This window comes from Xyrauchen texanus, chromosome 34, assembly GCF_025860055.1.
Source record: "Xyrauchen texanus isolate HMW12.3.18 chromosome 34, RBS_HiC_50CHRs, whole genome shotgun sequence".
NCBI classification, from domain to species: domain Eukaryota; kingdom Metazoa; phylum Chordata; class Actinopteri; order Cypriniformes; family Catostomidae; genus Xyrauchen; species Xyrauchen texanus.
The window spans coordinates 39,854,424-39,878,976 of record NC_068309.1 but is presented as its reverse complement, the minus strand read 5'-3'; the positions used below and the strand labels follow the sequence as shown (position 1 = coordinate 39,878,976).

The window sequence follows — 24,553 nt, the reverse complement described above, 5'->3', positions numbered from 1 at the left end:
CCTGTCACGCCAGCCCCATCTGTCAGCGTTCTCACCCCCACGCCAGTCACTTTCCACGAGCAGGCGCGGTCCACTTCGTCTGCCCGGAGGAGGAAGAGAAGACAGGCTTCCGCCTCCCGGCCCACGCCTGCCCCTGTCTGCGAGCCAGAGCCCACGCCTGCTCCGGTCTGTGAGCCAGAGCCCATGCCAGCCACAGTCAACGAGTCTGAGCCCACGCCAGCCACGGTCAGCGAGCCTGAGCCTACACCAGCCACGGTCAGCGAGCCTGAGCCCACGTCAGCCACGGTCAGTGAGCCTGGGCCCACGTCAACTACGGTCAGTGAGCCTGACGCCACACCAACCACGCACAGCGTTTCAGCGTCGCCAGTCTCACCCGCCCGGAGGAAGAGGAGAAGGGGAAAGTCCTCTGCTCTCCGACCTCCGCCTCCCGCAGCTCTGTCCCCGGAACCCCCTGTGGCTCTGCCCCCAGTGTCCAGCGGACCCAAGCTAATGCCTGTCCTCAAATACCAACATAATTCTCAAACCTATCCAAGAGAATGTCATAATCTATGGTATCAAAGGCAGCACTAAGTTCTAAAAGCACTAGAAGAGAGATGCAGCTGTGGTTATATTATAAGAGCAAGTAATTTTTTAACTCTGATAAGTGCAGTCTCTGGATTATGATGGGGCCTAAATCCTGACTAAAAGTCTTCACAGATACCATTTCTTTGTCAAAATTAACGTAGTTGAGAGGAAATGACCTTTTCTAGTAATTCTAGTCCTGTATTCTTTCTTCTCTAAAAAAACACTGTATTTCACCTTACTCTCTACTTGTGCTTTTTTAAGCAATTTGCAACGTTGTATTAAAGCGCTTCTGTTATTACTGAATCCTTAGGCTTCTACTGCTCATTTGTAAGTCACTTTGGATGAAAGCATCTGCTAAATGAATAAATTATTATGTATGTAAATGTAGTATTTTAGACATAAGTGGGAGATTTGAGATCGGTACATAATTAACCAATTCTCCAGGATCAAGCTGTGGTTTCTTGCTAAGTGGTTTGATAACTGTCAGCTTAAAGTTTCTTGGGAAATTCATTAAAGATAGCGAGGAATTAAAAATATTTAGCAACCGGTGCTATGAAACATACTATAAGGCAATACATTCAAAATTCTGCTTCCAGTGTTATATAAATCTGATGTACCCACCCACTCTATAGTGCTATAGCGGCCACTTATAACCTCTTGAGGGCTTTTCTGTTGACAAAAACCCTCTGGTCACTAAATATTTTGGCATTATGCAAGATGGTTGAGACCTTGTTCCCCTGCTACCATCCTGGTCTGGGACCTAGCGCTAATATTAAATGTTCTTACAGGTTCTCTGTTTCTCATCAGTCAAACATTTTGTGAAACGTTTTGAGGTCATCAACTCTTGTTAAAGTTCGGGCCTGTCAATGGCCATTCTCAAACCTAGAGGGGGTTATGTGCACAAAGTGCTGGCAACCCCCTTTAGGTCTCAAGTTGTTACCTTTAGGTCTCAAGTTGCAAGCATTCTCTCCTCCCTACCTTTGAGTCAGACAAGGCTAAGAGACTACACATGCTCTGCCCTGTGAGGGCATTGTGTTAAGACCACTACCCATTATGGCTCTTTAGGCATCCAGCCGTATGGTTTATTGTTCCACCACTTTTTTCTCTCCCTATTTTTCAATATGAGGGGGTGGTAATAGCAATGTCTTTTTAGTTCTCTGTAGGCAAGAGGGCATTGTCTTATCAGTAGCACGGCGTTATGGTAAATGGCTTAACACAGCATCAGCTATTGTTGCAGTGTCAAAGTTACTGAAAGGAAGGAACGAGATTCTGCATAGCTGTGCCACACTATTGATTTTTTTGCTGTCAAGGGACCGAGATGCACTCTCCTTGCTTCGGGTGAAAAATATTGATGGTGTGATCATGACCCTGGGCTCAGGGATTATATGCCCATGATGACGCAAGCATAGGGTGGAGTGCAAAGCATCACCAGCAAATCAAATTGCCATGATGGTATAAGGTTTCAAGGTCATTACCCCTAGAAGGAGCTCCCACAGCCTCAGCTACTGATACAATGTCTTGTTCCCTAGTTTTAGGGGACCAAGATTACATCAGTAACGTCATGGTTACTGTTGTAACCACTGTTCCCTGATGGAGGGAACAAGACATTGTGTCGATTGTAGTGACACAAGGGGTCTTTCTTGAGAGCCTTGCGTACCTCTGAGCTTGAGAAAAGGCAAATGAGAAATTGGCAGACAGAATTTGCATGTCACGGAGGTTACAACAGTAACCATGACATTCCCCTTCTCTCACTCACTTGATGTTCTGTCGATTGTAGTGATACAAGGGGTTCCATTTAAAAATGGCATGCATCAAACATGTTATGTGAACTGATGACACAGGTGCAAGCAAGCTACTGCCTGCTAGAAGCAACTGTAGTGGCTGCACGTAACCCTCCCCAACACCCCAAAAAAGTGTCATGTACAGTTCTTATGTTTCCAGCACCCCTGAGGTGGGACCAAGTGACATAACTATCATGGGAGCAAGCAGGCCAGCCGCAGCCTTTTCTCTCTCTATGTTTCCTGTCATAGAGCATAAAGTGGCTGGGGCATCTTAATGCTATAAAACACATTGGGGAAGGCGTTCTTTTCTGTTCCTATTCTTTCAGGGGAAAAGACTCTGCGGAGATCACATCCTGCCTAGGCTGGGGGGAGGTAACATGTGGCCAATACATCACATGGGTTGTCAAGCCACACGTGGAAGTGGCGCAGTGGTAGGTCCTACCTTGTAAGGGAGGAGCTCTACAAACACAGCGACCGGGGGCAGAGAGACTGCCCAAGGGAGATGCGGATCTGCCAACAGGGGGACCGTACTGCAGAAAATACATCACATGGAGTTTCCTGAAAAGGGAATTAACCCTCTGGGGTCGACGGACGTGAAGGTGCGTCCTGCTGGATTTTTTTTGTCATTACAGCGTAAACAGCATAAAATTCTCTGTCATTTTGGGGCATACAGATAAGTGTAAGACATCATTAGAGACTATAAAGGGTCTACTTTTATTTGTGTACACTCACAATAACAACAAAACAAAAAGGATGAGCTGTCAGCAGTCTCTGGGTTTGCGAGCATATATCTGAAACACGTCACAAAAAAGAACTGAAACTCCACGAATACTTATCACACAAACACGAAACACATGTCTAAAGAAAGCTTAAAATGTCTACTTTTAAATAAAACTATTCAAATTTAAAACCTGCATTGTAATCTGTATGAAACAAAGCGATGTACAGTTTCTCCTGGCTCAGCTAATTATCTCTATTGTGATCACACCCACGGGCAGAGGGCACTATTCATAAGGTAATGTGCTGAGGCGATCAACACAAATGGTACACGCCCCCGTCTGTGCCGTAAAAATGAGTTCATTCACTTTTCTGCGCGTTTGAAAGACAGCACGATACACAAGTGAGAAAACTCCTGGATAGTGATGAAGAGCGGGACTCCAATGAACGTTTGTAATTTGAAGAGAGACTTGATCCAGCTGAGGATACAATTTCAGAAGAGTAAGTCATTTGGTTTTCATTAGTTGACATGCTATTTTATATAAACATGTACATATTTTACTAGTGGGACTGTTTCCAGAATTGCCAGCCAGGATTCAGAGTATTGAAATTTGAAATATGTCCTAATAAGCAAGTTTTAGTAATGTTTAAATGCTGTTTTGGCTAAAGCAGGTATTTAAATTGTATGCTGTATGATATAAATATGATATGTAATATGATATAAAAATAATATGAATGTTTAGATTATATTTTAACTAGTGTTTATGCTGCCTCATTATCATCAACAGAGATTGTGCTTCCAAATATGTGTTCAGGTTAAATGAGTAAAATGCACTTTAAATATGCCCATATTAGAAAATCAGCATATTATAATGATTTCTAAAGGATCATGTGACACTGAAGACTGCAGTAATGATGCTGAAAATTCAGCTTTGTAAAATGCAAATCACAATTTGCATTTTACAATACATTCAAATAGAAAACTGTTTACAATATCACTGTTTTTACTGTATTTTGGATCAAATAAATGCAGTCTTGGTGAGCAGAAGAGACTTCTTTTAAACGGTAATGTAGGTTTAAATTTAAGTACAGTCTTTATGTAATTAAAATGTATAGTCAGATTGCTTCTTTTAACTTAAAACTTGATTTTGATCATTAAGTCTCCTCACATTCATTCTCTTTCTGTCAAATTCCTCATTTATAGGCCCATGGAGGGGTCTTTTGTCTCCTCAGGTGTGAATTAGACATATGCCATTGTCTGAACCTTGGATTTAGGATGGACCACACCGAACCTCACCGAAATTACCGGCCAGGTTGAACTGCGTTTCACATCCCTGATATCTGCCTGCATCACCTCGGTCTATTGATGGACTACGATCTTGAAATGGACTGCATAGACTAACAATTGCCAACAAAACCCTTCATCAGCCAATTAACAAGGACAATTGCACCTATGTGAACTTCTGCAGTTAATCCAGGATGGACTTCAAAGACATTGGTCATTAATCTTACAGGTCAAACAAAATCAATGTTTAAACACTGACCTTAACACTTACTTAGTTTAATAATTTTAAACCACAACTTTAACTATACATAAGTAATATTTACATTATATTCATGATGTTAGCCAGAGGGGAACTGGCCCCCACAGTGAGTCTGGTTTCTCCCAAGGTTATTTTTCCTCCATTAATCAACATCTTATGGAGTTTTGTGTTCCTTGCCACAGTCGCTTTCAGCTTGCTCACTGGGGTATTAATACAATTACTATTTAATTACTTATTTTTAAACACGATAAACAATTGTATTTTATCTAATTACACAATGATGATTAATCGACATTATAGACATTAGTTTTATCGTATATTAATGCCTGATCTTCTGTAAAGCTGCTTTGAAACTATGTGTGTTGTGAAAGGCACTATACAAATAAAATTGAATTGAATTGAATTACAATCAATATTCATGATCCTTCACGCCTCCTCGCATATGACCTTTCTAACACTAAAAGTGTCTTACAAAAGTAAAATTACTATATTGTTTTGTATGAATGAGTGATGAGGATGGTTTTCACATCATTTTGTAGCTCTAGGCTACAAGATCCAGTTCTCAAAAAGCTTGTGGACAAATGTTTAGCATATGTATACTTTATTTCAATGACTTAAACATTTTGTTTTTTAAAAACCATGCATAAACGTTATTTTCTCAAAAACAAACATGTACACACATGTTGCTCACATATTATTGTAGCCCAGTTTGTGCTGAATACAGTGTTATCAGACTTTAGCCATTAATATGTCAAATCAAATCACTTTCTTGTTACACTACTGTGTACACAAGTGCAACAGTAGGTGAAAGTCTTGTGTGCAGTTCCAAGCAACATAGCAGTCACGACAGTAACGAGACATATACCAATTTACAATAAACAACATATTTACACAACACAATTTACATATCAAATGTACATATACTTACACAACACAATACTAATATACAATGTACAATAAACAATTCACACAATATAGACTACACATACAATAAAAAAAAATAAGTATATAAAAATATATATGCTGTAGTTATATTGTGGAGAATATATGTATTTGACAGTGTGAGATAATAAGATGAAGATTAATAAAGTGCAGTGCTGATTGTTGATCGTGAGAGATCAAGTGTTCAAAAGTCTGAATGCTTGGGGGAAGAAGCTGTCATGTAGTCGGCTGGTGCGGTTCCTGATGCTGCGATATCGCCTACCTGATGGAGGCAGTGAGATCAGATGATGACTCGGGTGTCTGGAGTCTCTGATGATCCTCTGAGCTTTTTTCACAAACCGCCTGTTATAAATGTCCTGGAGGGAGGGAAGCTCACCTCTGATGATGTTTCTGGCAGTTCTGCCATACCAGACAGTGATGCAGCCAGTCAGGATGCTCTCTACATTACTGGTGTAGAACCGTATGAGGATGTGATGGTTCATTCCAAACTTCCTCAGCCGTCTCTTGTTTTTAAGCAACTGAAAAAAGCACAAATGTCAAGGCATGTCAAAACTTCTCCAGGGCCCAAAACAACCTCAGACCCCAGAGGTATTGTGTGTTGCCCAGCCCACTGCTCTACAGATATCTGCTTAGGGAGGTGCATTTGGCTAGTGCCCATGAGGATGCCACACTTCTCATCAAGTGTGCTCGAACCCGCAAGGGGGTGGGCACGGCCTGGGTCTGGAAGGCCAAGGAAATGGTGTCGATGACCCAGTGGGCAGAGTCAGTTTGGAGACAGCGTTCCCTTTCCACTGTCCACCAAAGCAGACAAGAGCTGCTCAGAACATCTAGAGCTATGCGTGCAGTCCAAGTAGATATGCAAAGCACGTACCAGACACAGCAACGAAGGCTGGGTCTGCCTCCTCCCGGGGCAGCTTGCTTGCAGGTTCCCGACCAGGTCCCTGAAGGTGGTCGCAGGAAATTTGGGCACGTAGCCCGGTCGCAGTCTTAGGATGACATGGGTATCTGCCAGACCAAACTCCAGGTAAGTGTCGTTAACAGAGAACGCTTGCAGGTCCCCAAACCTTTTGATGGATGCTAGCGCTATCAGTAGGGCCGTCTTCGAAGAGAGGGCCTTGAGCTGAACTGAATCAAGTGGCTCGAAGGGGGTTCTCTGAAGGCCCGAGAGGGCCACTGAGAGATCCCAGGAGGGGGACAGGCGTGGCCGTGGAGGATTCAGTCTCCGGGAGCCTCTTAAGGAACACGATAATCAGGTCATGCTTACCCAAGGACTTACCGTCCACTGTGTTATGTTGGGCCGAACTAGCGGCTACATACACCTTCAAGGTGGAGGGGGACCACCTCCCCTCAAACCTCTCCTGCAGGAATGAAAGCACTGACCGAACTGCGCATCTCTGCAGGTCTTCAAACCGGGAAGAACACTAATTTGTGAACAAGCGCCACTTTAGGGCATAAAGTTGGCTGTTAGAGGGAGCTCTGGCTTGGTTGATCGTGTCTACAACTGCAGGTGTTAGGTCACTCAGATCTTCCATGTCTCATCCAAGGGCCAGACGTGGAGGTTCCAGAGGTCTGGGCACAGATGCCAGAGGGTGCCCCGTCCATGAGAAAGCAGGTCCTAACTCAGGGGAATTTGCAAGGGAGGGGCTGTTGCTAGGATCGTGAGATCCGAGAACCAAGTCTGAGTGGGCCAGTAAGGAGCCACTAAGGTGACTTGTTCCCTGTCCTCCCTGACATTGCACAGCACCAATGCAAGAAGGCTCAATGTGGTAAATGCATACTTGCGCAGCACCCTGGGCCAGCTGTGTGCCAGCACGTATGTTCCGAGAGGGGACCCCATTAAAGAGTACCAGAGCGGACAGTGGGAGTTGTCTTGGAAGGCAAAGAGATCTATCTGTGCCATGCTGAACAAGTCCCAAATCAGCTTGACCACCTGGGGGTGGAGCCTTCACTCTCCACTGAGCGAGACTTGTCAGCGGCGTGTCTGCTGTTGTGTTGAGGTTGCCCAGGATATGAGTGGTGTGCAGCGACCTGAGTCCCTGCTGACTCCAAAGGAGGAGATGGCGGGGAGTTGTGACATATGACGAGAATGCACGCACACCTACGAAGGGTCGATGTCGAGGCAGAATGGAGATGTGGAAGTACGCGTCCTTCAGGTCTACCGCTGCGAACCAGTCTGATGCCAAATGCAGGTTAGAATTTGTTTCTGCATGAGCATTTTTTAGATTAGATTAGATTCAACTTTATTGTCATTGTGCAAAATACAAGTACAGTGCCAATGAAATGCAGTTAGCATCTAACCAGAAGTGCAAATAGCAATATGTTTATATATATATATAAAATATGTGAGTATATACAATATGTTTTTTTGAGTGCAAAGTTATGATGGAGAGAAGCAGAGACCAGTCCAATGCATATGTCTATGAATACAGTACAAGGAAAGTAGTATAAAACTGAAGGTGCATTGTACAGAATGAGATATAAAATTTAAATATATTTATATGGCCGGTGACCATAACAGTGCAAGCGGCATCAGGAGGTACAAGTTGTGTGCAAGAAATGTTCAAGGGAATGTGCAAAAAAAAAAAAATATGTATATATATATATATATATATATACATATATATATAAATTAATAAAACAATAAGTAGTTTGAGTAGGATGTAGTGTTCAGCGCCTGAGTTTAGAGTTCAGTAGGCTGACAGCTGAGGGAAAGAAACTGTTCCTGAGTCTGCTGGTGCGACAGCGAAGAATCCTATAGCGTCTCCCAGATGGGAGAGGAGTAAACAGGCCGTGGTTGGGGTGAGAGGTGTCTTTGATAATGCTTCTCACCCTCCTTAGGCAGCGTTTATTGTGAATTTCTTTGATGGAGGGTAGCTGGACACCAGTGATGTATCAGGAAGTTTTCACCACCCGCTGGAGTGCCTTATGGTCTGAGACAGCGCAGCTGCCATAACACACTGTGAGGCAGTTTGTTAAGATACTTTCAGTAGTGCAGCGGTAAAAGTTCAGCAGGATGTGGGGGGACAGGTGAGCTTTCCTTAGCTTCCTAAGGAAGTAAAGGTGCTGTTGTGCCTTTTTGATCAGAGTGGAGGTGTTGTAGGTCCAGGAAAGATCCTCAGAGATATGGACACCCAGGAACTTGAAGCTTGTCACATGCTCCAATTCGTCCCCATCAATGTAGATAGGAGTGTGTGTGTGTCCCTTCCTAGTCCGCCAGTAGTCCACAATCAGCTCCTTGGTCTTCTGGGTGTTGAGTGTGAGATTGTTGTTGGCACACCACAGTGCCAGGCTCTGTACCTCTTCCCTGTAGGCTGTCTCATCGTCACCGCTGATCAGGCCTACCACCATGGTGTCATCTGCAAACTTGATTATGGAGTTGGAGCCATGCTCAGGTATGCAGTCGAGGGTGAAGAGGGAGTAGAGGATTGGACTCAGCACACAGCCCTGTGGTGCATTAGTGTTCAAAGTGAGGATGGAGGATTTGTTGTTGCTGATCCTAACAGACTGTGGTCTGTTAGTGAGAAACTCCAAGGTCCAGTTGCAGAGGGAGGGGCTGATGCCAAGATCAGTGAGCTTGGAGATCAGCTTGGATGGGATCACAGTATTGAAGGCAGAACTGAAATTAATGAATAGCATCCTGACATACGTGTTATTTTTGTCCAAGTGAGTCAGGGTGGGGTGAAGAGCTGAGGCGATAGCATCCTCAGTTGACTTGTTGGGTTTGTAGGTGAACTGATATGGGTCCAGTGTTGGGGGCAGACATGTTTTCAGGTGGGAGAGGACCAGCCTCTCAAAACACTTTGCTATGATGGGAGTAAGAGCAATGGGGCGGAAGTCGTTGAGGGCCACTGCAGCAGTATGTTTGGGTACTGGTACAATGGTGGCTGTTTTGAAGCAGGTGGGGACAATGGCTTGGTGAAGACATCAGCCAGCTGTTCAGTGCAGGTCCTGAGCACTTGGCCAGGATGCCATCTGGGCCAGCAGCTTTTTGTGCATTCACTCTGCTCAGGGTGGAGCACACATCACTGGAGGAAAAAGTGAGTGGCAGATCATCAAGTGGGAGCTCAACTTTTATGGGTTGTTCTGTGTTTCTGTGATCAAAGCAAGCATAAAAGGTGTTCAGTTCGTCTGGGAGGTTGGGTGCTGTTCACTGGTTTGTAGTTTGTGAGGTCATGGATGCCTGTCCACATACGTCGGAGTTATTGTTTGTAAAATTGTCCTCAATCTGAAGTTTGTAGTTGTATTTGGCTGCTTTACTTTCCCATCTTCAGATTGGCCACGGATAGAGTGTAGACTTCCCGGTCACCATATCTAAAAGCAGCATCACGTGCCTTCAGCAGGAGTCGGACTTCCTTGTTCATCCAGGGTTTCTGATTGGGGTATATTTTAATTGTTTTATGGATGGTTACCATGTCAACACACCTGTTAATGTGTTGCAGAACAGAATTTGTGTAGCTATTAATGTCGTGGGAGTCCAGGTTGGCCTGAGAAGCAAACACATTCAAGTCTGTGTTCTGGAACTCATGCTGTAGTGAAGAGTCTGCTACTTCCAGCCACACTTCCAGTCTGCTACCACCAGTCATCTTTAAAAAGACGCGTCCTGAAAAGGACGTTCAATGCCTGCTGTTTATTGCTTTTTACTTATGAAAATACTCTCTTTTAGAGGTTATTAGCTCTTTCACAGAAGCACTGTCAAAGCACCCAGTGGTGTGGACGGCACAGTGTTTAGAGATGGAGAAAGCAGCTGGAAATGCGGTGTAAAATCCAACAGCAGTGTTCTGGCAGAGGTGAGTGGAGCAGTAGTGAGAACTCAGCTTGCTGCTGCACAACCGCTCGGCTTGTGTCACTACAATCCGCACAACGTTGACTGAGTGACAGAAGGGGAACTGAGGCATTTTCTCAAGGTTTTCTGACAGCAATCTTTTAAACGATTTTATCTCTGCAACTCTCTGGGATAGAAACATAACAATTATATCATTAGAAAGCTGAGATCTTCCTTGATCGGAGAAAATGTGATTCTGGATCAATGCAACTTAAAATAATGGAGCAGGTCACAAATGCCTTTTAAAACAGCAAGAGAAGGTTTGCTTTTAGTGTTAAATTATAATTTGAGTTTTTACTCTTATAAGATGTCAATGAGTCTAAACACCCATCAAGTACTAATATTATAGATTTTGTTTTACATTTAAAGGTCTATTCTAATGAACCGTGGGTAATAAATTCAACATATTGTTGTTTTGAGCATGTTTTGAGATGGATGATTAAGCTGATTACTGTGCTCAATTTGCATTATCTCTTGTGAAACATGACATGTCTCATAGTATCGACGATGATAAAGTAGCGATTCTCCCGTAGTACTTGGTTATAGTGCAACATCAGGAAGTAGCAAGTTAAAGACTTGCATGCACAATAGAACACAGAAAGCCGTCCAATAAACAGCTATTGCTTAAAGTCCCTAATAATAATAAGAATGCTAACAATATAGGCAAAGTCCCGACTACAACAGAAAAGCCAAAGAACAACAAAATTAAGCCACAACCCAAGGAAATAAGCTATAACACAACCAAATTAAAGCACAACACTTTAACAAATTTACAGAAATTAAATCATTGTAAAAATGCTGTACTGGTAACTTATTTGACCAGAGGAGCTCTAAACATTTAACACTCTGGACAACGCATTCCTAATTAGGCTTTCATTTTGGCTTTAATTTTTATTGCACATAAAATTTTGATAATCCATAAAACCATCTAACATGGAGTTTTTTTCTGTTTAGATTTCCGTAATGGAAACCACTACATATGGAAGTATATTCTGGACTATTTTCAAAACAATTTGCAAATTGTATTTGGAATTGCGTTTTCTATTTGTGGATGCATAAATTGTGACAATCCAAATGCAATTGCGAATCACGTATTACCATTTGCATTTTCATTTACACAGACATACGATGTCTGTCAAATTTCAAATGGAAAAGCAAAGACCATTTGCAATTGTATTTCCCATATCTTACGATTTATGTCCGTCATATCGAAAAAGCAAAGCAATTACCCCATTTGCTATTTCACTCGATGTCCCGTATGTAGCCTTTCAAATTGAATCGCAATTCCCTTTGCACTTGCATTTACAATGCCTTAAACAGACACCTGTCAATCCGTGTTAAGGGTGGGAGTTTATATGTGGGGTGTGTTTTTACTTCAAAGCGATGACAGATCACATTTTAGAGTGCCTTGCTGTCTTCTATCTCTTACCAGTCAACGTTTATTTTGTTCTTTTAAGATAATTGAAACTTTCTTTATTTTAACAATTTTATTGCTTTTCAAACTGTTTTATCTGCACTTTATATTGCAACATTATATATTTTTTTTACAATGCTCTATTACTAAATGTTATGGCATTTTTTTTACATTACATGATATAGTAGAGCATATGGCAAGATGTGAAACATCTGATAAGTTGATTAATCATTGTTTCATAGTTGACTAAGATCAAATCTACAGATCATTGATTATCAATAATTATTGGTAAAATTATTTGTGATGTACAAGCTTTTATAATTGTTTATCTGAATTTTCCTTTTGGTTTCATAGTCCTTTTTCCTCTTCAATTTCTGTAATGCACTGTGTAGGATGTTCTTGGCATTAACAATAATAATTAATATATATATATATATATATATATATAAATAGGCTTTTTCATAAGTCTTGGGAAATGCAATTGCAAATGGACTTTGCTTTTCAGTTTGAAATTTGGCAGACATTGTACGTTTGTGTAAATGAAAATGCAAACGGTAATTTGCGATTTGCTGTTGCATTTGGATTATGTCACAATTTATGTGTCCACAAATAGAAAACACAATTGCAAACACAATAGTCTGGAATATACTTCAATAATTATGAACACGTTTACGATTAACCTGCAGCAATAACAGTTCAAGTAATTGTATATCAGTAAAAAATAATCCGTTATTTTCTCTATTTTTTTGCTGTGAGTTTAACAGTACAACAACAATCTCTAGACATGTTGTGATGAACCATGGAGCCAGAATGATCTCAAAAAGAATATATTTACAAATACAGTTCATAAATGCACAGCACAATTCACAAAATCTGATTAATAAATTCAAAATACTATTCATAAATATACAAGTGAGGGCACAAATATTTCCCCAACTGCCCACATAAATACTTCTCACTTAAATTCAAAATGTTTTTACAAATATGTATCTATCAAGTTTTTGAATTAATTTGCATCAAAACATTTGTGAATGTTGTTGCATTCATTGTGAATCGTTGAATCTGCATTTGTAAATCGTCAAATGTGGGTGGATAGCTTTGGATTTGTGTGTGGATTTTTTAGACTTTCCTTTTCTATTCAGGAATTGCGTTTTTTTTAGGAAGTCCTCCTTAGCCAATCACATTGAGATTTTAATCCACCAATCATAACACATCTTGCTGAGCTCTGGTGGGCACACTCTATCGTGGTTTAGTGTTTCCACATACCATAGTTACTCATTAATTCCTGAGAACAATGGGAAGAAATATCCGATAGATTTGGCTATTCTAACAACGAAAAACATGATGAAAAGCTGTTGTGTAGTTTTTGCACTTTAGACAAAGGAATAAAACCTGGAACTGATTTTGTATCGCCTTTCAACCATATAGAAGCCTAAAGAAGAGCACTGTTGCTGCAACCTACCAAATGCCCGAGGTCCACCAGAGTTCAGCAAGGCGTGTTATGATTGGCGGATGAAAAGCTCAGTGTGATTGGCTGAGGGCTTCCTAAAAAAAACTATTTGTGAATTGAAAAATGGCTCAATTATCCATTAATAAATGTAACAATATTTACAAATATTTACAATATTTTTTGATGCAAATTAAGAAGTATTTGTGTGGGCAGTTGGGGAAATATTTTTGCCCTCACTTGTATATTTATGAATAGTATTTTTAATATATGAATCAGATTTTGTGAATGTGAATTGTGCTGTGCATTTATGAATTGTATTTTGTAAATATATTACATTTGAGATCATTCTGGCTCCACAATAAACAGACCGAAACATATCATTATTCACTCTCAAATCATATAAAATCAAACCTTGTTGAATCATGACATTTGGTCACAAGGTGTGCAAGAACCAGTGAAGTTTGATGATATTGATTTGTCACCATATTTGATTTGTGCTCTGTCTACAGTAGTTGATCAATAACTTGATTTGATATGATTTAAGTGAATAAAAATGTAAATTTTGGTTAGTTTATCACACAAAGTGATATAAGGTCAGGAATGTCCCAGCTGATCTAAAATAGATCGCTCCACCTGCCATGAAATGCTGACATGGTGTCACGTTGAAACCATTCTAAACAATCCAGAACACCATTCATCATTTATAGCATTGTCTATTTTTAACCAGAGCTCACCAGAAACTGATATACAGTTATTCTCGTCTGACTACAACTTCTAATATGTACAGCAGGAGCTTAAAGGTATAGTTGACCCAAAAATTATACTGCCACTATTTACTGACCTTCATGTTGTTCCAAATCTTTATGACTTTCCTTTTGTGGAGCACAAAGAGACATTTTAAATAATGCCCTGGTTGCTCTGTACAATGAATGGGAACTGTGGCTTTCAATCTTACAAAGGATGCAAAAGCACCAAAACAATATTCTATTGAACTTGTTTGCTATATTCTAAGTATATGAAAGTCATATGAAAGCTTTGTATGATGAACAAAATACTATTTAAATGGTTGTTAACTAAACATCTTGACATCTGGCACAAGGCATGTTCTTGAGAGAAGTAGCAATGTCTAATTCGTGAACAAATTGTTCATTTGTGTCAGATCTGAAAGACTTGTTTATGAATGTGACTGTTGGGTTATCAAGTTATTATCAAATTAAGAAGATTAGCAGTGAATATTTTCAAATTCTATTTGTATCTCTATGACTTACTGTGAATATAGAACACAAGCCATATAGACTACTTTATGATATTATTTATTATACAATTCTGTGTGTTCTATTATTGTATTTCTCTGTCATTTTATTTTTTGGCACTTTTTCACAAAATTTCAGGTGGGATAAATTCTCCAATTGTTATCTTTTTTTTTTCCAGCAAATTTTCTGGAAGGTCTGGTGCATGCAAGAGCAATTACACTTCTCAATGCTCAGAGTGTGAAGGCACTCTAGAAATGCACCCTCCTTGCCAGAGAAACCAACTTGAATGAGCAAAGTTGTTGATAAAAATAATCAAAGGTGGGGAATACCATCCTAGAATAGTTTTTGTGTGGATTCCATCTTGGATTCCAGTCTTGGGGAGGGCCCCTATCTTGACTGTTTCTATTTGTGGGATACATTTTGTCCACTTCTTTTATTACTCAAACATGTCTAGATTTTTGAATCCAACATCAGAGAATCACTCACTGTTACTGATCATATGTATATCCTGAGCAGTCATTAAAAGTGAACAGTCCCTGCGGTTTGGGAATACATGATTATGTTCTGCTGAAAACTCCCAACACCTGTTTTTGAAAGTCACCAGATCTCCAGAGCTGACAACAGAGCTGTTGGAGAGCAGTCCAGTGCAATGCCCTTTGTAATGCTTTTCTGGGCTTTTATGCCCTTTCTTATAGCAGTTTCCCTCTACTTATTTTTCTCTCATTCAGGAGGAAAGAGTGGAGTGAGCAAGAAGACGGATGGTGTGAAGGTAGGGCTTAATTATATCAGCAGTGTTTTTCTGGAGCTCTGACATTTAGAATCGTGATCTCAGTTGTATGCAGTTATTTGTACATTAAATTTTTACCTAGATATTTGTATGTTTGGGTGACCCTGATATGTACAATATCATAAGCATCTAAAATGTAAATGCTTTTATACTGTATATTTATAGCTTTAGAGATGTACCAATCTTTGCAAATGGTCTGAAAATTGGTGGGAACTGAATTTACGAGGAAACTGCAAGTGAACAATGGACACCATCCTACAGCAGGACTCTCGTTTATCAGTAAATGACGAAGAAGCTTTGTCTGAGAAATACCTTTTTAATAGCAAATTTACTTATAATAATTTATAATTATACTGTAATGTTACATTTACTGATGTGTCACAATAGTTCCGGTCTTCACATAGAACAGAAAGAAACCGCTATTCTTTCAAATTAGGTCCAAATTTGATTTCTAGAAAGATGATTTCTTGTTGTAACCTAATTTATGTTAAGTTATGCATTTGGATATATACTTAGCCATTACAAATTATTATTTGTCAAAGTTTAGCCTTTTAAAATGGATTTGAAGTGTCAGATCCCTATCTGTCACTCACTCGACGTTGTGTCGATGCTGTGACACTAGGGGTTACTCTTGAGAGCCCGGAAACACCTCTGATCTTTGATAAAAGGCAAATGGGAATTGGCAAGTGGTATTTGCATGTCCCTCCCCTGGATATACGGGTATTAAAGGAGGGGACGTGCATACCGCTCATTAGATTTTCTCTTCAGAGCCGAACAGTCCATGGTTCAAGCTGTACAAGTGATTTCCATCCCTCACCTCTGCTGAATCCTTACCACGCATTACAGCGGCTTTCTCCCGTCTCTGCACTGGTGCACTGCAGAGATCACCCCTGGGCGCTTCAGCATATCTAAAAGAGAGTATATTCCAAAAGAGCAGTTTTCCCTCTCAAAAGAGAATATATTCCTAAAAGAGCGGCACACATCGGAACGTCTTATTTAAGATGTGTCTTTTCAAAGATCCCCTTCCGGTTGTGTGTTATTCCTGGTTGCGGTCGATACTTCTCGCCTTCTGACGGCCACGATCGCTGTCTTTCGTGCCTGGGCGCTGCCCATGCCGAGTTCGACCTCTTATTCGGTGCCCGTGAAGGTGATGAGCTCTCGAGTGCAGCATCGGAGAGCGGACCTGTCATGTCGGACACAGAAACCTCCGCTGGGCTTCACCCCTTGGGTCTGGTCTCCGAGTCACAGGCAGACGCGGAGATAACGGACATTCTTTCCCAGGCTGCCACAAGCATCAGGCTAGAGTGGAACCCTCCACTCTCCCCTGAAACCTCGCTGCTGGATGATTGGTATCTGGGCTTGCAGCGCTGCTCACAGACGTGCCCCGCCTCTCTCGGCTCCTCCGCTCTCACTAACCTCGATGGATAAGGCGCTCGCGGTGCACCTGTGCCCACGTAGCTCCGCCACCTGGCGCAGATGCCCGAAGCTCCCATCCAAGGCCTGTAGGCTCATGTCTTCCCTGACGAATAGAGCCTATGGTGCCACCAGTCATGGCTCTCCTGCAGTTCCACCAAGCCAAGGTGCTGAAAGAACTGCACAAGGGTAGTTCTGCCCTGGCATTGATGCAGGAGCTGTCCTCGGTTATCGACCTTGCCTTCCGGGCAATAAAAGTTATGGCATGGTCTCTCAGGTGGACGATGTCCATGTTGTTGGTCCAGGAGCGGCACCTGTGGCTGAACCTGTTCGAGATGAAGAATCTTTTGTTCCCTTTTCATTTTATTTTTCAGAGAAATAAAATGTAGCCCAGTACTTGTGCTAACTATGCCCCATGCAAGGACAGGTGCTCCACATGTGTTAGTTCCCTATAGGCAACCCCTAGCAATGTATTTCTGCTGAAAAACGTTTCCTGGTTAGCAAACTCTCCAGCATTGGGTTGGACCTACCATGGGACTTCTCCACATGACATACTTCCGATTAGACTCAGCAAGACCATGTGATGTATTTCCACTTAATCCCCCCCTCCCCTCTCTCTCTGGGCAGGGTATAGTGTCTGCGGTGTCTTCTCCTTGGGAGTGACACCCCCCCCCCACATCGACACAACGGCGAGTGAGTGCCAGGTAGGGAACTTCGTGGTAACTTTCATAACCTAAGTTCACTGATGGAGGGAACGAGACATTGTGTCGCTCCTGCCACAGCGCTGAACTACCGCTGAAATAGTCTGGACCTTATTCTCGGCTACCCTGCACAAAACCTAATGAGCGTTATGCATGCACCCTCCTTTTATACACATATGTCTGGGGGAGGGGCATGCAAATACCACTCGCCAATTCCCATTGGCCTTTTATCAAAGATCAGAGGTGTTTCTCAAGAGTGACCCCTAGTGTCACTACATCGACACAAAGTCTCGTTCCCACCATCAGGGAATGGAGGTTACAAAAGTAACCAGGATGTTTTTGCAGTTCAAACAAATGAACTGCAAAATTGTGAAAATGAATATATTAATTCATATATTTATGAATTTATGAGTATAAAACAGAAGAATCAGAGTAAACATTTTGCAATTTCAAATTTTCTATATCAAAAATTTATTTAGAAAACATTTCCAAGTCAGTGAGGTGAACTAGAACAATAAATGCATAAAAAATAAACAGTAAACAATAAAAAAACCTGTAAGAACAGTATTATATGTCACAATTTCTTAATGCATTTTTTGTATACCATTCTGGTTTTAATGTCTCTTGGTGTGTGTGTGTGTGTGTGTGTGTGTGTGTGTGTGTGTGTGTGTGTGTGTGTGTGTGTGTGTGTGTGTGTGCATGCCTTTTTTTTTTTACAACCACTTAGACTTATCGAATCATGCCCAAAAATTGTTTACATGTTCAGATGGCAAGTGGAGGAAAAGTCACAAAGTCTTTTACTGCTCGGAGAAAGAAAACAATTTTTATTATATCATAAAAATTTATTCCAGTCAAAAAGGGCCGAGGACCATAGGAGGGTTAAATTATTATGGATGTTTGTGTGTGGCATCACATTCAGAGTTTATGCTAGAAAACATCTGTCACTCTGATGGACTGAGTTTCTGTTTTGATCTATTTTTATCCATCATACTTGTTTTAATTTTAGAAGTACTAGGGCTACATTCGGTTCTGTAGCATCCGTTATATTGTCAAAAACATATCAGTAGATAAGCCTATATGATATATTTTGTTGACTCCTCATGCACTAGCATGGTGAAACCATTGAGTTCTAGGGTGAAAGATTTTACTGTCAGTATAAATCACTGTGATAAGACAAGTTATTTTTAAATGTTGCTGATTAAAGCACATACATACAGCATATGCACAAGTTCATGGAATTTTTTCCAGTGTGCCTGAAAAAGTTCCACAAAGTGTCACCGATAAGAAGCACACACATCTCTGAAGCTCAGTTAATACACATACTCCAATAAAATAACTAATAATACTGCTGTAAATGTAATATTTGCACTTATGGAAGTTAAATTCAAGTATAATTAACAGAAATGATGCCCCATTTTTTTTTATTTCTTTTTGTTATACTTTTTTTGTGTGATGTATACGGTCATTAAATCAGAGACCGTCTGAAATTTTAACACAAATGATCAAAAGAAACAAATATTACTAGGTGTACAGTATATGGTGATGGCGCCTGCTAAAAGACATCTTAATTAATCCATTGTAATACCTGGGAATAAACAGGGTACACAGGGAGTGTGTGTATATGAGAGAGAGAGAGAGAGAGAGAGAGAGAGAGAGAGAGAGAGAGAAGCCAAAACTGATGTACTAGGTCAAAGTGATTTTCTTGTTTCTTTTTTTAATCTCTCAAAAATAATGGACATTTAATTTGGAATTTTCATTTAACGCAACCCCTGACATGTTGGGTTAAGTGACTGTTTGTGCCGCACCAGAAATAACAAGTGTTGTTACATCTGTACACCAACTTTCGTTGATGTAAAAGCATGTTCCACCGCCTCTCGTTTTCCCCGTTAATTCTGCGATGCGATCCGCTCTGAACAGCTGGAAGCCTGGCAGATGTAATGCGCTGTCCGGAATGGCTTCACTCAGCCAGGTTTCAGTGAAGCACAGTGCAGCAGAGTTTGAAAAGTCCTTATTAGTATGTGTGAGGAGATGTAGTTCGTCCGTTTTGTTGGGAAGAGAGCGGAGATTTGCGAGATGAAGTGCTGTTCGAACGCCGCGCTGACGGAGTTTAAGCAGCGCGCCAGCTCATCTCCCTCGTCTGCGTCTCGTAGCGCATCTAAACAACACATCAGCGCCTCCAACTAAAATGTCCAGCAAACCGTCCGAATATTGAAAAACCGGGAAAAGATTATCTGGTATGTGCTGCCGAATGTTCAGCAGTTCGTCCCTGTTAAAACTGATTGGTAAAAGATTGCTAAACACAGGAAAAACTAACAAAAACAACAAAAGAATTGGAGAGCTCCACACCGAGGCAGCCATCTGTGGCGCCATGTTGTATTGTCATGGATCACTGCTATACAACATTAAAGGATGCATATCGCTCTGTCCCACGTGCAGCTTTGGGACTCTCTGATCACTGTCTGGTTCATCTTCTCCCGACATACAGGCAAAAATTACAATCAACAAAGCCAGTTGTAAGGACTATAAGGAGATGGACTAATGAAAGCAGAGCTGGAACTACAAGCCTGCTTTGACTGCACTGATTGGAGTGTTTTTGAAGCTGCAGCTATAGACCTGGACGAGCTCACAGATACTGTTACATCATACATCAGTTTCTATGAGGATATGTGCATCCCTACTAGGACATTTTTATCATTCAACAATGATAAACCATGGTTCACAGGAAAACTCAGACAGCTTCGTCATGCCAAAGAGGAGGCTTACAGGGGTGGGGATAAAGTCTTGTATAATCAGGCCAGGAACACGCTGAATAAGGAAATCAGAGTGGCTAAAAGAAGCTACTCTGAGGAGCTGAAAAGCAAGTTTTCAGCTAACGACCCTGCATCAGTGTGGAGTGGCCTGAAACAACTTACTAATTACAGGACTCCTACCCCCAACCCTGTGGCGGACCAACAACTGGCTGACGACCTGAATGTGTTTTACTGCAGATTTGAAAGGCCCGATTTCACACCCCACATGCACTCGGACCTTCATTTCACACAACCATTAACACCTCCTGCAACCCCCCTCCTCCCCCCTCCTGCTACACTACCTGCACTCAAGATCTGTGAGAATGATGTGTGCCGTGTCTTTCGGAAGCAAAGATCAAGGAAGGCTCCAGGACCAGATGGCATCTCACCAGCTTGCCTTCGTTCCTGTGCTAACCAACTGGCCCCCATCTTCACTGATCTTCAATAGATCACTGGAGGAGTGTGAAGTCCCATGCTGCTTCAAATGCTCCGTTATTATCCCCGTCCCTAAGAAACCTAAAATCACAGGACTTAATGACTACAGACCTGTCGCCCTGACACCTGTGGTCAAGAAGTCATTTGAGAGACTGGTGTTGGCCCACCTGAAGGACATCACTGGACCCTTTCTGGACCCCCTTCAATTTGCTTATCGAGCAAATTGGTCTGTGGATGATGCAGTCAACATGGGTTTGCATCACGTCCTGCAACATCTGGACAGACCGGGGACATACGTAAGGATCCTTTTTGTGGACTTCAGCTCGGCTTTCAACACAATCATACCAGATATACTCCGGACTAAGTTAAACCAACTCCCTGTTCCCACCTCTACCTGTCAGTGGATTACCAGCTTTCTGACGGACAGGCAGCAGCTTGTGAGGCAGGGAAAATTCACTTCCACCACCTGTACCATCAGCACTGGTGCCCCCCAGGGATGTGTGCTCTCCCCACTACTCTTCTCCCTGTACACCAATGCCTGCACCACCAAGGACCCCTCTGTCAGGCTCCTGAAGTTTGCAGACGACACCACTGTCATCGGCCTCATCCGAGATGATGATGAGTCTGCATACAGAAAGGAGGTTGAACGGCTGGCTTTCTGGTGCAGTCAAAACAAACTGGAGCTGAACACGCTCAAAACAGTGGAGATGATTGTGGACTTTAGGAGGAACACCCCAACATTGTCCCCCCTCACCATTCTAAACAGCACTGTGGCAGCAGTGGAGTCATTCAGGTTCCTGGGCACTACCATCTCAAAGGACCTGAAGTGGGAGATACACATCGACTCCATTGTGAAAAAGGCCCAGCAGAGGTTATACTTCCTTCGCCAGCTGAGTAATTTCAACCTGCCACCAGTGCTGCTGAAACAGTTCTACTCAGCAGTCATTGAGTCTGTCCTCTGCACTTCAATAACTGTCTGGTTTGGTGCAGCTACGAAATCAGACATCAGAAGACTACAAAGGACAGTTCGGTCTGCTGAGAGGATTATTGGTTGCCCCCTGCCCCCCCCTTCAAGAACTATACACTTCCAGATTGAGGAAAAAGGCTGGTAAAATCACTCTGGACACCACTCACCCAGCCCACTACCTTTTTGAACTGTTGCCTTCTGGCCGTGCTTCAGAGCTCTGAACACCAGAACCGTCAGGCACAGGAACAGTTTTTTCCCTCAGGCCATCCATCTAATGAACAATTCAATTGCCCCATTGAGCAATAATTATGTGCAATACACAGTTTAATTTTAATTTTAATGTATATTATCCAACATATCCACTTCTGCCATTACTTACCTTGCTCTGTACATAATATACAGTTTTTTGTTCTTTATTTAACAGATTGTATTAGATTTGCACTACGTGTGTGTATGTGGGTATGTATGAAGGTGAGTGTATGTACGTATATGTATAATTATTTATTTTGTGTTCTTTTCTGTTTTTAATTACCTATGCTGCTATTGTTGTAGACAGGAAGCTCCTGTCACCTAGACAAATTCCTTGTATGTGTAAGCATACTTGGCAATAAAGCTGATTCTGATTCTGATTCTGAGATTGCTGACGGAATGCTGCTATTGTGTTTGTAGCCAGCTTAGCATTGCTTATTCTTATTCTCATATGTTCTACTTTGTTATTTTACTGTGTGTTTCGGGTGTTTCTCCTTTTCTACTGTTTCATCTTTGTGTATTTTACCTGTTGCTGCTGGCACCTAGCTTGAGTCTGTGTTTGTAGCCTGCTAGTTTTTTTAGCATCACTTATATATCTGTTTTCAGCCTATAATCCTTAACAGCTGCCATTTTTCAGTGTGCATCGGGTTTTGCCCTGAATTATTCTCTTATCGCGATTCAGCTGCGTGCATTTTCCATGTGTATCCGCTTTCTATTTTTATTGCGATTAAACTGCATGCATTTTTCAGCACGCACATGTTTTTCTCCTCTGTTACACTGAATATTGCATTGATCTAAAAGCACTGCTTATCAAGAACAACCAACAACAACAAACAATTGCGTGAGGGATTGACAACAATCTCAAACCCTAACCGCTCAGGAACAAACAACAAACATCTGTGGTAAGTCATGTTATTTCTTCCTACATTGTATGTCACATACTTACAATACCCTCTTCCATTAGTAGTGAGGGATTCACATGTGATAAATGTAGGAATTAGAGAAGGTTAATGAGTTACAGACCCGCATCCGAACACTAGTGGAGGTCAGTGAGAAAGAGAAGTCTGTAGATACTGCTCCGTATGCGGGCAGTACAGATAGAAACACGCACACTTTGGTTCTGGCTGTAAAGCCCCCACAGCAGGGTGCTTGGATGACATCTCGGCGGCATACTAGCTCAGCAATGCGACACCACTCTCCCGTTCCTATTAGGGTTTCCAATCTATTCTCCCCACTCAGTGATGCGCCCACTGAGAATCATGTTGAAATAGTCCTTGTTATTGGTGATTCTATTGTAAGGAACGTGGAAATAGAGACTCCAGCCACTATTTTTAGTGATGTCTCAGATGTCCGGCTTCGCCAGTCGGAGATCACTAAAGATAATGTTAAAGGGGATTTGCAAAGATGTCAGACACTGTGATATGCTCTGGTCCCCTCCCTGATCATCGTAGTGATGAGGTTTATAGTAGATTAGTGTCACTGAATGGCTGTCTGAGTGGTGTCTGGAGAATAGAATAGGATTTATAGACAATTTTAAGAGTTCTTAGGGTAGACCTGACCTGCTAAAGAGAGACAGACTCCATCCCTCCTTGGAAGGTTGCGCTCTCCCCTCTAGTAGTTTGGCTCATAGCCTTAATAATGATAGTAACTAACTGGGGCCCAGGTCAGGAAGCAGACAAAATGGCTAATCCGAACGTCTGCTAGCTGCCTTGAGATGTCACACAGTTCACATATACTACAACACATAGCGACTGTACCACCTAGATATCTCATAGAGACTGTGTCTGTCCCCCGAACTACCAAACACAAAACCACTCACTAAGTAATTTAGAAAAGATTTGATTAAGGTCAAACTTGAACAAAACAAACAAATTAAAGTTAAACATCATATAAAGATAGGGCTACTAAACATTAGATCTCATTCTACCAAAGCACTAGTTGTATATAAAATTATTACAGATCATAGTTTGGATGCGCTCTGTTTGACTACCCCAGGTTATTGTTATAAACATGAGCCTTGTCTGAAGGGTTGAGGAGGAGGTGTTTCTACAATCTACAGTGAAGTTTTGGTGTTACTCAGAGGACAGGATATAAATTTAAGTCTTTTGAACTAATAATGCTTAATGTGACACCGTTAGATATACATAAAAATAAATATTTTACCCTTGTTACAGTATATAGATCACCCGGGCCTTATTCTGATTTCCTTGGTGAATTTGCAAATTCTTTATCAGATCTTGTAGTTACAGTAGATAGAGCTTTAATTGTTGGTGACTTCAACATTCACATAGATAATGAAAATGACCTATTGGAATTAGCATTTATTGATATTCTCAACTCTCTTGGAGTCAAACAAAATGTGACAGGACCAACTCATCGCCATAATCATACACTAGATTTAATTCTGTCATATGGAGTTGATGTTTATAATATAGAAATTCTGCAGCAGAGCAATGACATCTCAGATCATTACTTTGTATCTTGTATGCTGCGATAAGCTAATGTTATTCAATCTACACCACGCTATCATTCAGGTAGAACTATTCTTTCGACTACTAAAGATAGCTTCACTAATAATTTTCCAGATCTATCTCATACACTTGGTAAACCCCAAAGCCTAGAAGAACCTGATGAAATAACAGAAAATATAAATAAAGTCATCTCTAGCACTCTTGATAGTGTCGCCTCCCCTCGATTAAACAAAATGAGCCCTGAATAAAGAAAT

The 24,553-nt window shown here is 41.4% G+C and overlaps 1 protein-coding gene across 4 annotated transcripts in view; it reads left to right on the top strand.

The window, feature by feature from the left end:
* Positions 1-24,553, top strand: part of camk2a (calcium/calmodulin-dependent protein kinase II alpha) — a 234,142-nt gene that overhangs the window by 115,415 nt on the left and 94,174 nt on the right. For all 4 annotated transcript variants that reach the window (XM_052103734.1, XM_052103733.1, XM_052103732.1 and 1 more), the window contains exon 13: positions 15,216-15,256. In XM_052103734.1, coding sequence (XP_051959694.1) covers positions 15,216-15,256 — 41 coding nt within the window. The remainder of the gene's footprint in view (positions 1-15,215; positions 15,257-24,553) is intronic.